General features: G+C 34.8%; 1 protein-coding gene across 4 annotated transcripts in view; it reads left to right on the forward strand.

Moving 5' to 3' along the window:
- SUPT3H (SPT3 homolog, SAGA and STAGA complex component) overlaps positions 1 to 13286 on the forward strand; it is a 464074-nt gene that overhangs the window by 282224 nt on the left and 168564 nt on the right. For all 4 annotated transcript variants that reach the window (XM_059701548.1, XM_059701547.1, XM_059701551.1 and 1 more), the window contains exons 4-5: positions 6744 to 6830; positions 9580 to 9670. In XM_059701548.1, coding sequence (XP_059557531.1) covers positions 6744 to 6830; positions 9580 to 9670 — 178 coding nt within the window. The remainder of the gene's footprint in view (positions 1 to 6743; positions 6831 to 9579; positions 9671 to 13286) is intronic.

The raw sequence follows: 13286 nt of genomic DNA on the forward strand, positions 1-13286 counted from the left end.
CACAATAATGTAAACCGGATGCTAATTTAACCAAAAAAAATGAAATTTATAAATAAGATCAAAAGGGAGGAAGGAAATGGTTAAATATGAGGTATATGAGACTAAATTTTCATTCAGTAAGAAGTCAACTGCTAGATTTAAAGCTGAAAAATAAGGAAAACAAGTGTCATAAGCATATTCAGATATGGATGAAAATAACAGAAGAACAAGCTGAAAAAAATTGAAAGGAGTTGCCCCTGGAAGAAGAATTATAGATTAGAAAGAAATGTGCCAAGGTCTATCATTATAAAACTATTATTTGATTTTTAACGTCACATACATTTTATTTTTCCTATGGGGAAAAAAGACCCCTCTTGTTTATTTGATTAAACAAAAATAAAATAAGCTGCATACGAACAATTTTAAAGTCCAGAGAGACACCAACTTTGTTTTAAGGCTGTAGCGGCTGATACAGCATCTCCTTGCTACCTTCTCCAGCCTTCTCTGTGGACCACAGCAGTACACTCAGAAGCCCGTTAGCCAACACAGGAGTTTTTGAACCCGTATCTATTGGTTCTTCACCTGCTCATTGCCTGTCATGCCTGGGGTCTGCAGTATAACATTTAAGATTTAAAGTAAAAATCAACGAGGGGGGGGGGAGATAAAAACAAAACAACAACACACCCACCCTAAGCAAACACTCGCTTGAAAGGTTTGAGGGAAAACTTTTGTTCCCCCTTCTCCACTTACTAGTCATGATGGGATCTGCACCACTGCTGGGACGCCCTTTAAAAATGTCCAGAGGCAGACAGCACCCCATGATGGGCTTGGAGGTAGTTTCTGTGGCCCGGACAGATATGCTGTGGTTGCATATTCCTTACCTACACATGTCTGCCTTGGGGGAAAAAAAAGTATACTTAGTCTAATATCAGCCAACATGCCCATGTTAATTTCTCCAATTCTGCATTTACCTTTCTCACACACACAAAAAATCTTCAAACTCAACTGAGTAATGTGTTCTACACTTAAAGCATTTGCTGACCAGGCTTGACAGCTAATGGGCAGTATTAAACAAGATTCATTAAAAACAAACAAACAAACAAACAAACAAAAACTAACAACCCTCCCACCCACCTGAGTATATTTAACATGCTAGTTAAAAATAACAGCCCTGACCCCACCCACCCTTTCACCTGCATTGATTTTAGGGAAGAAAAAAATGAAGATACCTTATCACCCTAAAAGCAAGAAAACCCCAGAAACGTGAGAAACCTACACAGACTCCTAGAAACATAAAGAATTATTGCAGAGCTGGTTATTTAAAGAAAGTAAACACTTTGCATACATTCTGAGAGAAAATTTTTAAAAATTAGAGTTAAGTATTTATAACATATATAGCAAAGTTCCTGGTACAATTTAGATATTCAATAAATGATAGCTATTATTACTAACTAAGATTATTAACTCTTTTGCTAGTCAGTAAAAACATTGGTTATCCATTTCAAATGGAAAAGAAACATATAAATCTAGAAAAGTTATTTAATATATCTAAAGTTATACACTTGCTTAGTGGTAGAGCTAGAATTGTAGTCCAGATTTCTGAACTACAAGTTGCTTCAGGCTCAACAAGAAAGATTCAGAGAGGATCTTTGAGGTTATCTATAGTCAAATAGGGTTCCAAGCAGACTGGGCTTTCATAGTCCAACCTAAAATCTGGTCTTGTAAGTAGTGGGTGATAGACCAATGGGCAGAAAGACAAACAAATAAATCTTAGGCCAAGTGACTACCTAGTCTAAGATTTTGCGTCTTTGTGACACAGCTTTCAACAACTCCTGCCTCTTAGTATGTATGAATGTATGTATGTATTATTTATCCTCAAAAAGGAAAGATCCAAGAAGCTAGCCAGAAACCACAGGGGAAAAGTGCAACTTACGTGTTTAAAAAGGAATACTTTCAGGCTGTTAATGATTATTAAATCATCAAATTAATTTTGTTGTACTTTTATTTACTTATTTTTTCTTTATTTTACTTCTTTCCATCACCATTTATCCTCCCTATACCCTCTTCCACTTCTTCCCACCTCACAACCGCCACACTATTATTCATGTCCATGAGTTCTTTCTCTTTTTATTTTGTTGTACTTTTAAAAACTTTTGAAACTTTAGAGAAATCTTTCTGCTGAATTTATGTGGGCCACAGCCAAATGCAGGGGTTATTGACTTCACGTAGCCCAATTCATTTTTATTATAGCTGGTAAAACTGAAAATCATCGAGGGGAAATAGAATGTCAACATTTAAGATTTATAAGCTGCCTTTTGGGAATGGTGGTCTTGGACCTAGCGATATTATTCAAAAGGAAGTTTGGAAGTGACGTGAGAATGTTAGGTAACTGGTTGAGGAAGATAAAACACTTATTGACAACTACAATTAAGATATTGTAAACTGATTGCCATGCCTAAGTTAGGTAATAAACACTATTTTGTATGAAGATAATTGTAGATGTTTTTCTTTGAGAAAATTATTTTGAAGCCTGTATTTTAAAAAAGAAATAATCAAGAATTTCTCATAATTTATTTAGTAATTACTTTATTAGTTAAGACACTCCAGAAAAACAAAACCAATAGGTTATATGTGTGTGGATAGATGATAGATAGATAGATAGATAGATAGATAGATAGATAGATAGATAGATAGACAGACAGACATTTAGATAGCTAGATGGAATTAGTTCATGTAAGTATGGAGGCTGAGAAGTTCCAAGTTCTGTAGTTGACAAGCTGAAGACCCAGGAGAGGCGAGGTATGGTGCCAGATCCAGTCCAAAGGTCTGAGAACAATGAGATGTTTCATTTTAAGTCAGAAGGCTGGAAATACCCATGCTCTACTTCAAGACAGGCAGAAGGAAGTTGTCTCTTCTTTAGCCTTTTTGTTCTAATGATATTTTGGTCAATGACAGACCACCAATGATAGTGGTCCCATAAGATTACAGTGGAGCTGAAAAATTCCTATCACCTAGTGACATTCTAACGTCATAGTATAACACATTATGTGTTTGTGGTGATGCTGGGGGAAATAAACCTGTGGTGCCAGATGTGCAGAAGCATAGTGCATACAATTATACGTTGCAAAATACTTGATGGTGATAATGAATGACTGTGTTACTGGTTTATGTGTTTACTGTACTATCCTTTTTGCCATTATTTTAAAGTGTACTCTTTCTACTTATTTAAAAAAAAAAAAGAAGAAGAAGCTTTGCTGTCCAGCCAGTGTAGCTCAATGGTTGAGCATCAACCTAAGAACCTGGAGGGCACGGTTTGATTCCCTGTCAGGGCACATGCCTGGGTTGCAGGCTCGGTGCCCAGGAGGGGGGCATCGAGGAGACAGCTGAGCAATGATTCTCTCTCATCAGTGATGTTTCCATCTGTCTCTCCCTCTCCCTTCCTCTCTGAAATCAATAAAAATATATATATTTTTAAAAGTTTTGCTGTAAAACAGCAAGTCATATTAACCAGTTAGCAGCCTCATACATCTTGTGTTAACCGAATCTCTTGGTCGCATCATTTTCTCCTGTGGTGATTTAATCTTGTGTTGTTCTGTACAGTAATATGCTATACAGACTTGTAGCCAAAGAGCAACGGGCTGTACCATATAGCCTAGGTGTGTATTAGGCTAAGCCATCTAGGTTTGTGTAAGTGCACTCTATATCTGCACAAAAACAAAATTTACTAGCAATACATTTTTTAGAACATGTCTCTGCCATTAAGTAGTGCATGACTGTATGCAGTTCTTCAACTGATTGGTTGAGGCCCAGCTACATTAGGGAGGGCAATATGCTTTACCCATCCTACTGATTCAAATATTAACCTTATCCAGAAATACCCTCAAAAATAACACCCAGAATAACGTTTGACTAAATGTCTGGTTGACAGAAGTAACCATCACAAGCACACAAAGGCATAAAGATAAAACTGAAACTACTGGAGCTTAAATGTAGAAAAATAAGAGAGATAAACAGAAAACATAATGGAATGAAGGCAGATAGGGCAATCTGTCAGTCAGGCTTTAACGACCACATTGAAGTTAGATTGGTCTTAAAGTATTTCTGTACGCTATCATTTCTTGCATATTTTATAATTAATTGTATATTTTTTATTATAATAAAAAGTATGAATGCACTATTTCATATTTTAATGACTGACTTGTTACAGTGAATAAGAAAGTATAACTTCTATTTATTTTCAAGGATTAAGAATTTGAGGGATTTTTTTAGAATATAGAATCAACCTTTTGTTTTAAGCGCTTGAAGATATTAAGAGGGTTTTTTTTTTATTTTGGGTTTTTTGGTTTTGGTATTTCCAAAGCTGCTCACCCATGTTTTAAGCTTGTGTTATTGAAGAGGTGTTTCTTTATTCTTTCTGGTAGATGTAGAGAAATATTTCTAGAAGTAAGCAAATGGGTAATACACACTTTAGTGTGATCACTGTAATTAGCTAATTAAATTGCTCTCTTCACTTAGTAAAAAATAAGAGTTTGGGAGAGGTAAATTTGAGACAAGGGTCACATGAGGGCCGGATAGGCTCAGTGAGTAACACAATGGTAGCTTTCAGTCCAGAGGATTCACTTCACAGGAGTTCAAGGCATATTAGTGAGAACTAGCGTACTGGTGCTAATGAGGATTCTACTTAGGTGAGGAAAATTAGCAAATGGGGTGGATGAAAACTAAAGGTAAATATTTCCTGCTAATTAACCAAGACATAAATTTCTGATCCCTACACTAGTTATGTACTGGTTTTGAAAAGATGTTTTAAAATGTCTAACTCGCCCAGCAGTGCGGCTCAGTGGTTGAACATTGACCCATGAACCAGGAGGTCACAGTTCAATTCCCAGTCAGGGCATATTCCCGAGTTGTGGGTTCCATCCCCAATGTGGGGCGTGCAGCAGGCAGCTGGTCAATGATTCACTCTCATCAATGATATTTTTATCTCTCTCTCTCCCTCTCCCCCTCTGAAATCAATACAAATATATTTAAAAAATAAAAAAATTAAATGTCTAACTCTTCGTCTTTATTTTCTCACTTAATCTGTTTGTAAATGAATGTTTCTGAGAGTGTTATAAATACAAATTATATAGATGTAGTGTGGATAAATGACTAATGAGAAGCTGTTTAGGGATATATACTTATCCTGACCCTTTCTTAACATAGTGAAGTTACTAATATTTGTGTAGTACTTGACAGCACTGCCTCCTGTTCTCTGTATGTGTACAGATGAATGGATATTGAGTCCATATTCTTCATCACACCAATTGCATGTATTTTAGACTCTGATATAAATGTTTTTATTTGGAAAACACACACATGTGTATACCTATTTCCCTGGTACTCTTCCAGTTTTTAGAAAAAATGTTTGAATTTTTCCTGCTGAAAACATTTAGATTCTTTCTGAATAAATACATCATCTTTTTAAAAAACCTTCTCCCAAGATTTCTTTTTAAATGGTTGACAGTTAAATTTAAATTTCTATATTTAGGTAGAATTATGTTTATATACCAACCACCAGTATCCAGGAAGTTCAGTGGTAAGGTTGACACATAGGGAGTTTGTAGTCTATTTTGTAGTCTGTGTATTTAGACAAGGTTTGAAGCTTACCTAGCAAAATCGTTTAAACATTCAAGCAGAGTTTCTTTAGTACAAATGCTCTATTTGATTTCTTCTAATTGTTAAGATAACAGTGTGTCACTTTATAAAGATTAGTTCTCAGTAATATGTGTTAGATTTATTCCTTTCAAAGAACGGTGCATTCAGAAACAGCTTTTATATGTAAATAATATTTTTGTAATATTGGATAGAGTTGGTTTGGTGCAATCACTATGGTTTAATCAAGTTTGAAAGAAGTTACAGGCATATTTTTGTAGAATTTTCTGCAGCATCTTTATTTTTTTCAGCTGGATGTATTTTATGTTCCTTCTAACTAATCAAAATAAGAAAGTGATTGCCTGTGCCAAAAAATAGGACTATCATTTTTCACATTCTTTTCTTTTCCAGGTCATTTTCAAGTAAGATTGTGTTTCTAGGACTTCTGAATTCCAGAAAACTCCCGACTTTGTAGATATAAGGGCCCAGATGAACATTTCAGGGGGACTCTAACTTTTCATGCAGTATGTTTTGTGTTGTGCATTCCAGATACAGTTAACTTTTTGTGTGCATGTGATTAGTGTGGAAAGAAATTAATGCAGTCCCGTATTATGATTTATGGACTGAATCCTTTGCCCACTGAAGACTTGCCAAAACTAAAACTATTTTTTTTCCTTTGGATATTAGAAACAGCTACTGTTTTTGTTGATCTTTTAAAGGTCTGAATGGGCCTATTTCAAATCATACCAGCATGAGAGCTCAGATTAATAATATACTTATTCAACTAGTGATACTGAGTGAAACCATTGCTCACATGGATATGAGGATACAATTTCATAAAATTATTTTCAGGTGCATTAATGCATTTCTGGAAGCTGCACATGATTTTTCTTTTGCATGAAAGAAATCAAGGATTTCTGTTTATTGTATCAGTTACAGATCGGCTTATAAGTTAATTTAATTGCATTTTTTATGCCTTAAAACATAAGACATTTTACTTTTAAAAATAGTAATGTGATGGCTGAATTGTTCCCCAAAATGTTTAATTTAATGTATTTTTCTTTCTTGAGACATCATGCCTGTCATGTATTTAATTTATATTGAGAAAAATTCCTAAATTTTGTTGTTCTCAGTTACACCAAGCTGCTGAAGTTTCTCAGCTCCGGGGAGCAAGAGTAATATCTCCTGAAGATCTTCTGTTTTTGATGCGCAAAGATAAGGTAATCTAAAATGTTCTACTGAATTAGAATGCCATGTTTGGTGCTTAACTATACTTATATGAGGAAACTAAATACCCTTTTCACAAAGCTTTCAAATTGGTATCATAACTATTGAATTGATATTTTAGTCTTCATAGTTTGCATGACAGAATGGCTTACTATAAGAGAATTTATTTTTTTTAACATGGGCAAAGGCATATATGTAAAACTATGTTGACAACTAATTCTCACATATCTGTACACACCTATTTTGAAATGTTTCATTGCTACATAATAGTCATTAAATATTTACTGTTTTGATAAGTGAGTAGCATATTTACTTTTCTTCTAATTTTATACAGTATTACAGGCTTTCAGAGAGTAATTTTTTACCTTGAAATACAAAGTTTATTCTGTGACACTAGTTTATAGGAAATAGAAAATCAATCAAGATGTATATTCCATTAGGATAAATAAATAAATACCATAATGTCTAGGGTTTTTTATACTTAAAGATCTACTTTTATTATTCTTTGAACACTGTTATAAAAATATCTAAGCTGGTATTTACATATCTAATTTCGTCATAACTCTCTTCCACGAGTAGCTAGTTGAAAATACTTTATAAAATTTTACGTGTTTTAATAAGTTGCATGTAAAAGTTACATGTAAAAAAAAGAAATCACAGTGTGTTGTGACAGATGCTATTGTAAATGAACAAGCAATGCCTAGTTCCCAATGTCAGTCCCATCTTTCACTTCTCCACTGATTTTTTCTGGCCTTTTATTATACTCACCCATTCCTCTGCCACCATTTTTGTATGCTTGTGGCTCTATTTTTTATCAAAAGCCTTCCCATTTGACCTTTTGGATAAACTTTTGGCTCATTATCTCTTTGGTAGTCTGAGGAATATAAAGGAAAAGAAAGAAATATCTTCACTTTCAAGAAGATATACTTTAGTTTGGAAAACCAGTATGATTTAGTTGAAAGAAGCATTTTAAGACTCACAGAATTTTAAGATTATATGATTAGATGTAGAAGCTGTAGGGTTTTTTTGCAGGGGAGGTTTCTGCCTGGGGTAAGTCTCATGCAAGTATAGCTAGAACGAACCAAACACTGAAGAACTCACCAGGATTCTGGTTGAGTAATCTAGACAAAATCTGATTATTGTAATGGCTCTGGAACTGGATAGGAAGGAAGAATTCAAAGAAATCGTGAAGAGTCAAAATAGGCAGGATTTGATGACCATTAAACTTGGAGGACTAAGGAAAAATGGGCTTACATAACAGTAGTCCTTGGAGGAAGGAGCCAAAAGGTGCTGTTGGCTGAAATGAGGGCCTGGAGCTAAGATTCCCTATGAAGGCATCTGGGAAGAGGGAGTTAGCGGAATGTATCTAGTCAAGTTTTCCTTTTCACTGACAGAGGTGAAGAGGCTAGCATACACACACAAAGTCCATATTGGTACGTTTTCCTGACTTTGGGGAAAGTAAAATTTAAAATCCTATTGAAACTTCAGGAGCATACACTAATTGACAATGCCCTTTACTGTCCAGTGGGACTCTTAATCAGAATCATTTTAGCACCTGAGAACATACCTATAATATTGTAGTTGCCATTGTTATCATCTTTTTCCTCAAAATAATACTTTTATTTATATAATGATACTTTCTAAACAGGATTTAAAGTAGGTTACATAGGAGTGATATAAGACAAAAGTACTGAACGGAATCAGCAAAGAGAAGAGGATAGCAAAAGACCTGTTTTTTTCTTTTCATAATTTCAGATTATATAAAGCAGTATTTATTGACTGTCTATGTTTTACGTATTTCTCTAGGCAGTTTATTTATTCCTCACAATAATTCTGTAATGCAGGTACTTTACTTACTTTGTAAATAAAGAAACTAAGGTTCAAAGGTTATCTTTTACGTGTGACCCTGCTAAGGTCTAGTTGCAAGACTAATTTTAACCTCAGTTTCCCTATGTATAAAGAGGAGATGATTATAGTTGTCTATATCTCAGGGCTACTGAAAATATCAAATAAAATACATGTAAAAGAGCTTTGTAAAATGCAATAGTTTTCAGCTGATATGGTATCTTAAACTTAAAGGTCAAGAACCAGTAATAATACATTCCAAGTGTAAGCACACAACAAATTACAAAGTATTTATAAGTTACTTTTAAAGCTAAGCAGTATTATGGTTTTCTAATAAACCTAAGGAAAACCATCATTAAGACCCAACTATCATTAATCAGCTTTGAGTTTCATAAAAGTATGTTTCTCATATTACTGAATGTTTTCTAGAAATATAAACCAGCTCTTCTAAATAAAATAAAAGTCTCAGAGAATAAAAAACAATAAAAGGAGAGTGCATGCCTTTTTAAATCAGTTGTTGCAAACTCCTTGTCTGGATTGTTTATAAATCATTTAAAAAAATAAAATAGCTTAGTATGGAGAGTGTGATATTTCTCACAGTCTTCAGAACGAATTTAAGGCTCTTTATAAGACCAAAATATAAAGGTAATTATTGTGATTCTGGAGCATCTGGATACTTGTAAATGAAAAGTGCTTTTAAAAATACTTGTGTTTCAACTTTTATGTTTAATTTGTGACTACATTTCTTTTTATTACATAATATTATGCTGAGAATTGGCGTATTTCCCCCAGGGATTCTAGGGTACTTCTTTATTAAATTTAGTTATTATAGTCTTTACTCAGTAAAGTGAATATATGTATAAGGTTTCTTATTTACTGATTTCATATTTTTAATAGAAAAAACTTAGAAGACTGTTAAAATACATGTATTTCCGAGACTACAAATCAAAGATTGTCAAAGGCATAGACGAGGATGATCTTCTTGAAGGTAATCTAAACAAAATACTAAACTAAGAACAATGACACAGGTATGCTGGACCTCACATTTATGCAATGTCAATGAAGATATTCCGGTCAGAGTAGAATATATGTACTTCTGTTAAATAATGTAGGTTAGAAATTAACAAAAATTTTATTTAGTTGACAGCTAATTCTTATCATTTTCTACTTATATGACTTATTAGTAATCTGGTATTTAAATTCTTTCTTTAATAATATAACCTGCTTTACATCAGAATATCATGAAACTAAGAAAATTGTGTTGATTTAAAACATTGTTTTAGCAAGCATAATTTTTCTCTTATAGATGTAGAGAACCAGACAGACCTATTATGTCTTTGAAATTGATACATATGTTTTTTTCTTAATTTATTATAGAAAGTATGTCTTATGATATAAAATCACCTTGTTTTGGTGTGTATTTCTATGCTGTTTGAAATCCAGTAAAAAAAAAAAAAAAAAAAACTAATGCAGAGTAGAAAATTTCCTTATCTGATTTTCCAATTCAATTCCCTATTCTGAAATATTTAGAAAAAGTATTAATGTTGCAGAATCTAATAATGCTAAGCCAAAATAGATAATTACTAAACAATGCTGTTGAATTAAAATAAATACAGTTGACCCTTGAACAACATGCATTTGAATTGTGGGTCCATTTATATGCAGATTTTTTTCAATAAATAATATAAATATACTTTCTCTTATGATTTTCTTAACATTTTCTTTAGTTTATTTTATTGTAAGAATGCAGTATATAATATATATAATATAAAAAATATGTATTAATGACCATGTATGTTATCAGTATAGCTAAGAGTAAACAGTAGGCTATTAATCATTAAGTGCTGGGGGAGTCAAAAGTTACAGGTGAGTTTTTGACTGAACTGTGTTTGGCACACCTAAACCTTACATTGTTCAAGGTTCAACGTATATTATGTTTTTAGAAATAACATATATTTTGAATTTAACACAGTGACTGCATAGTGGTATTTATTGCTGACATATACACTGAGTGGCCAGATAATTATAATCACCTGATGTTTGTAGGCAAATTAGCTATAATTTCGTGCTGAAGTTGCTAGAGGGCTGGACCATTATAAATAGGGAAGCAGGTTGTTTACCACTACAGTAGAAGTGAGTTTCTTCTGAAGATACGGGTAAACAACGCGATTTAACATTGCATGTATACACTGCATATATACACTGCATTATACACTGAGTGGCCAGGTTATTATGACCACCCCATCAGTACTTCGTTGGGCCACCTTTTGCCTTCAATACTGCGGCGATTCTTCTTGACATTGACTCCATGAAATGGTGAAAGGTGATGCGAGGAATCTGACACCATGCCTGATGAATAACACTGTCCAGTTCTGTGAGATTTGATGGTTGTGGAACCAGCTGCCTGATGGCTCTTTTAACTTCGTCCCACAAATGCTCAATTGGATTGAGATCTGGTGATTGTGGGGGCCACCTAAGCAAGGTAAAGTCTCCCTCATGCTCTTGAAACCACTCCTGCACAATACGAGCACCGTGGCATGGAGCATTGTCTTGTTGGAAGAAGCCATCTCCATTGGGATACTCCATCAACATGATAGGATGAACTTGATCAGCAACGATACTTAGGTATGTTGTGCTATTCAGACGTTATTCCACACGAATTACAGGGCCCAAATCATGCCAGGAAAGCATGCCCCAATCCATAACACTGCCCCCACCAGCTGGAAGGGTTGTACTCATGCATGTGGGGTGCATGCTTTCATGCTGTTTCCGTCAAATTCTCACTCTGCCATCTGCATGATGCAACTGGAAACGTGATTCATCGGACCACATGACTTTTTTCCAATGCTCAACTGTCCAATCCTTGTGTTCCTGTGCGAATTGGAGACGTTTTATCTTGGTAACTGCAGACAGCAAAGGTGTTCAAACAGGTCTTCGACTTCCATATCCCATACGATGCATTGTATGGCTAATTTGCCTACAAACATCTGGTGGTCATAATAATCTGGCCACTCAGTGTATATATTGATAAAGTGTCTAAACAAACTCTACTGGATTAAGAATTCCAGAAAACTACACAAAACCAACTGAAGAGTTAACAGACTTTGAAAGAAATTACTTTCATTTACCTCAACAAATCAGCTATTGTAATAGCCATGCAAAAAAATATTCTCATCAAATGTTTAGTCAGTGTTGTCTATTTAATATTCCTGAAATTCTCATAGAACTTAATTCCTGGAAAATAGTTCTCCAGATTAAATTAAATGCTCCCTTTTATGAAGAGCATAAAGAGTACAGACTTGAAGTAAAGTTTATTTGAATTTCAATCAATCCCAGTTCTCTGCTTTCTCTCTGTAAGACACTAAGGGTCAGTTTTCTTATTTATAAGTCAGAAATTATACCAATTACCATGTGTAATTATTATGAAATTTCAACCAAATGTATGAAAAGCTCCTAATAGATTTCTGCCACTGAATAAATGATAGCTGTCAATACGGTGCTTTGAACACCACGATGCTCAGAATGGTAAGACTAGTATCAGTTGCACTAGCATCATCATATCAGTTCTCTGTCCTCTCTTAACAATTTCAAATATCTCCTCTTTATACTCATTTAAATTTTCTAATTTTGTCTGTCATATAAAATTTTTTAAAAGTTGATATACATTTAAACTATTTACTCAAGTAAAATACATCTACTGAGGTGGGATTTGTAGAATGGCCATGTGAAGAGTGTGGTTCTCTTCCCCAGTGAAAGACATTTACCTAGTGAAAATTTTTTTAATTATAGTTTAAGTTGGTTTTTTTTTTTTTTTAGAAATTGTCCTAAGAGCATACAGCAAATTAAGAAACACATGTTCAAGAAAATCTACTAAATCTCATTAAGACCAGTGAGTCTGTTGCTTTTGAGCCATGACCTACTCCCAACATTCCTCTCCTCCCAGCCTACCCTGCCACCCCATCTCAGTATGATAGAAGCTTTACTCTGGGCAAGTGTGGCCAAGAACACGGGACACCTGCTTTTCCAGCTGCCTGTCTAGGGTAACAGTTTCACCCCAGGAGGGGCAGGAGGTCAGCATCCCTCATCTCCTCTGGCTCCACGTTGCAGAAGCTCTATTCTAGGCAGGCATAACATGGACTGGAGCTGCCTCTCATCCTCTATTCATAGGGAGGTTCCACCCCAGACAGAGCAGGCTGAGAATACTGGGCCCTGATCGCCCCCACCTTAGCTTTCTCAGGGAGTAAAGATCCATGTCTGAAGGGATAAGCCTAAAAGACAGAATTCCCATCTTTGACCAACTCCCGATTCTTGAATCCAAGATAGTTTTTCCAGGAGACACTGATTGCTGTTTCCACCCCCAGCTCCAGTATAGTGGTTAAAGATTCTGCCCAGAGGGAAAGGCAGGACAATAACTGGATAGCTCTGCAGCCCTCCCTAAGGAGACTGACTGTTTGGAACAGAGCGGGTAAAAAACAGTGGAGATCCTTGTGGTGAGCAATTAAGAGGAAGCTGGTAAGTTCTTGATACTAGTTGCAACAAGCATAAACAGTGCATAAGCAAAAAGTTTAACAGAGGAAACATAGGAAAGAGACAGATAAGAAGTG

The sequence above is a fragment of the Myotis daubentonii genome, chromosome 6, assembly GCF_963259705.1.
Source record: "Myotis daubentonii chromosome 6, mMyoDau2.1, whole genome shotgun sequence".
Classification (NCBI taxonomy): Eukaryota; Metazoa; Chordata; class Mammalia; order Chiroptera; family Vespertilionidae; genus Myotis; species Myotis daubentonii.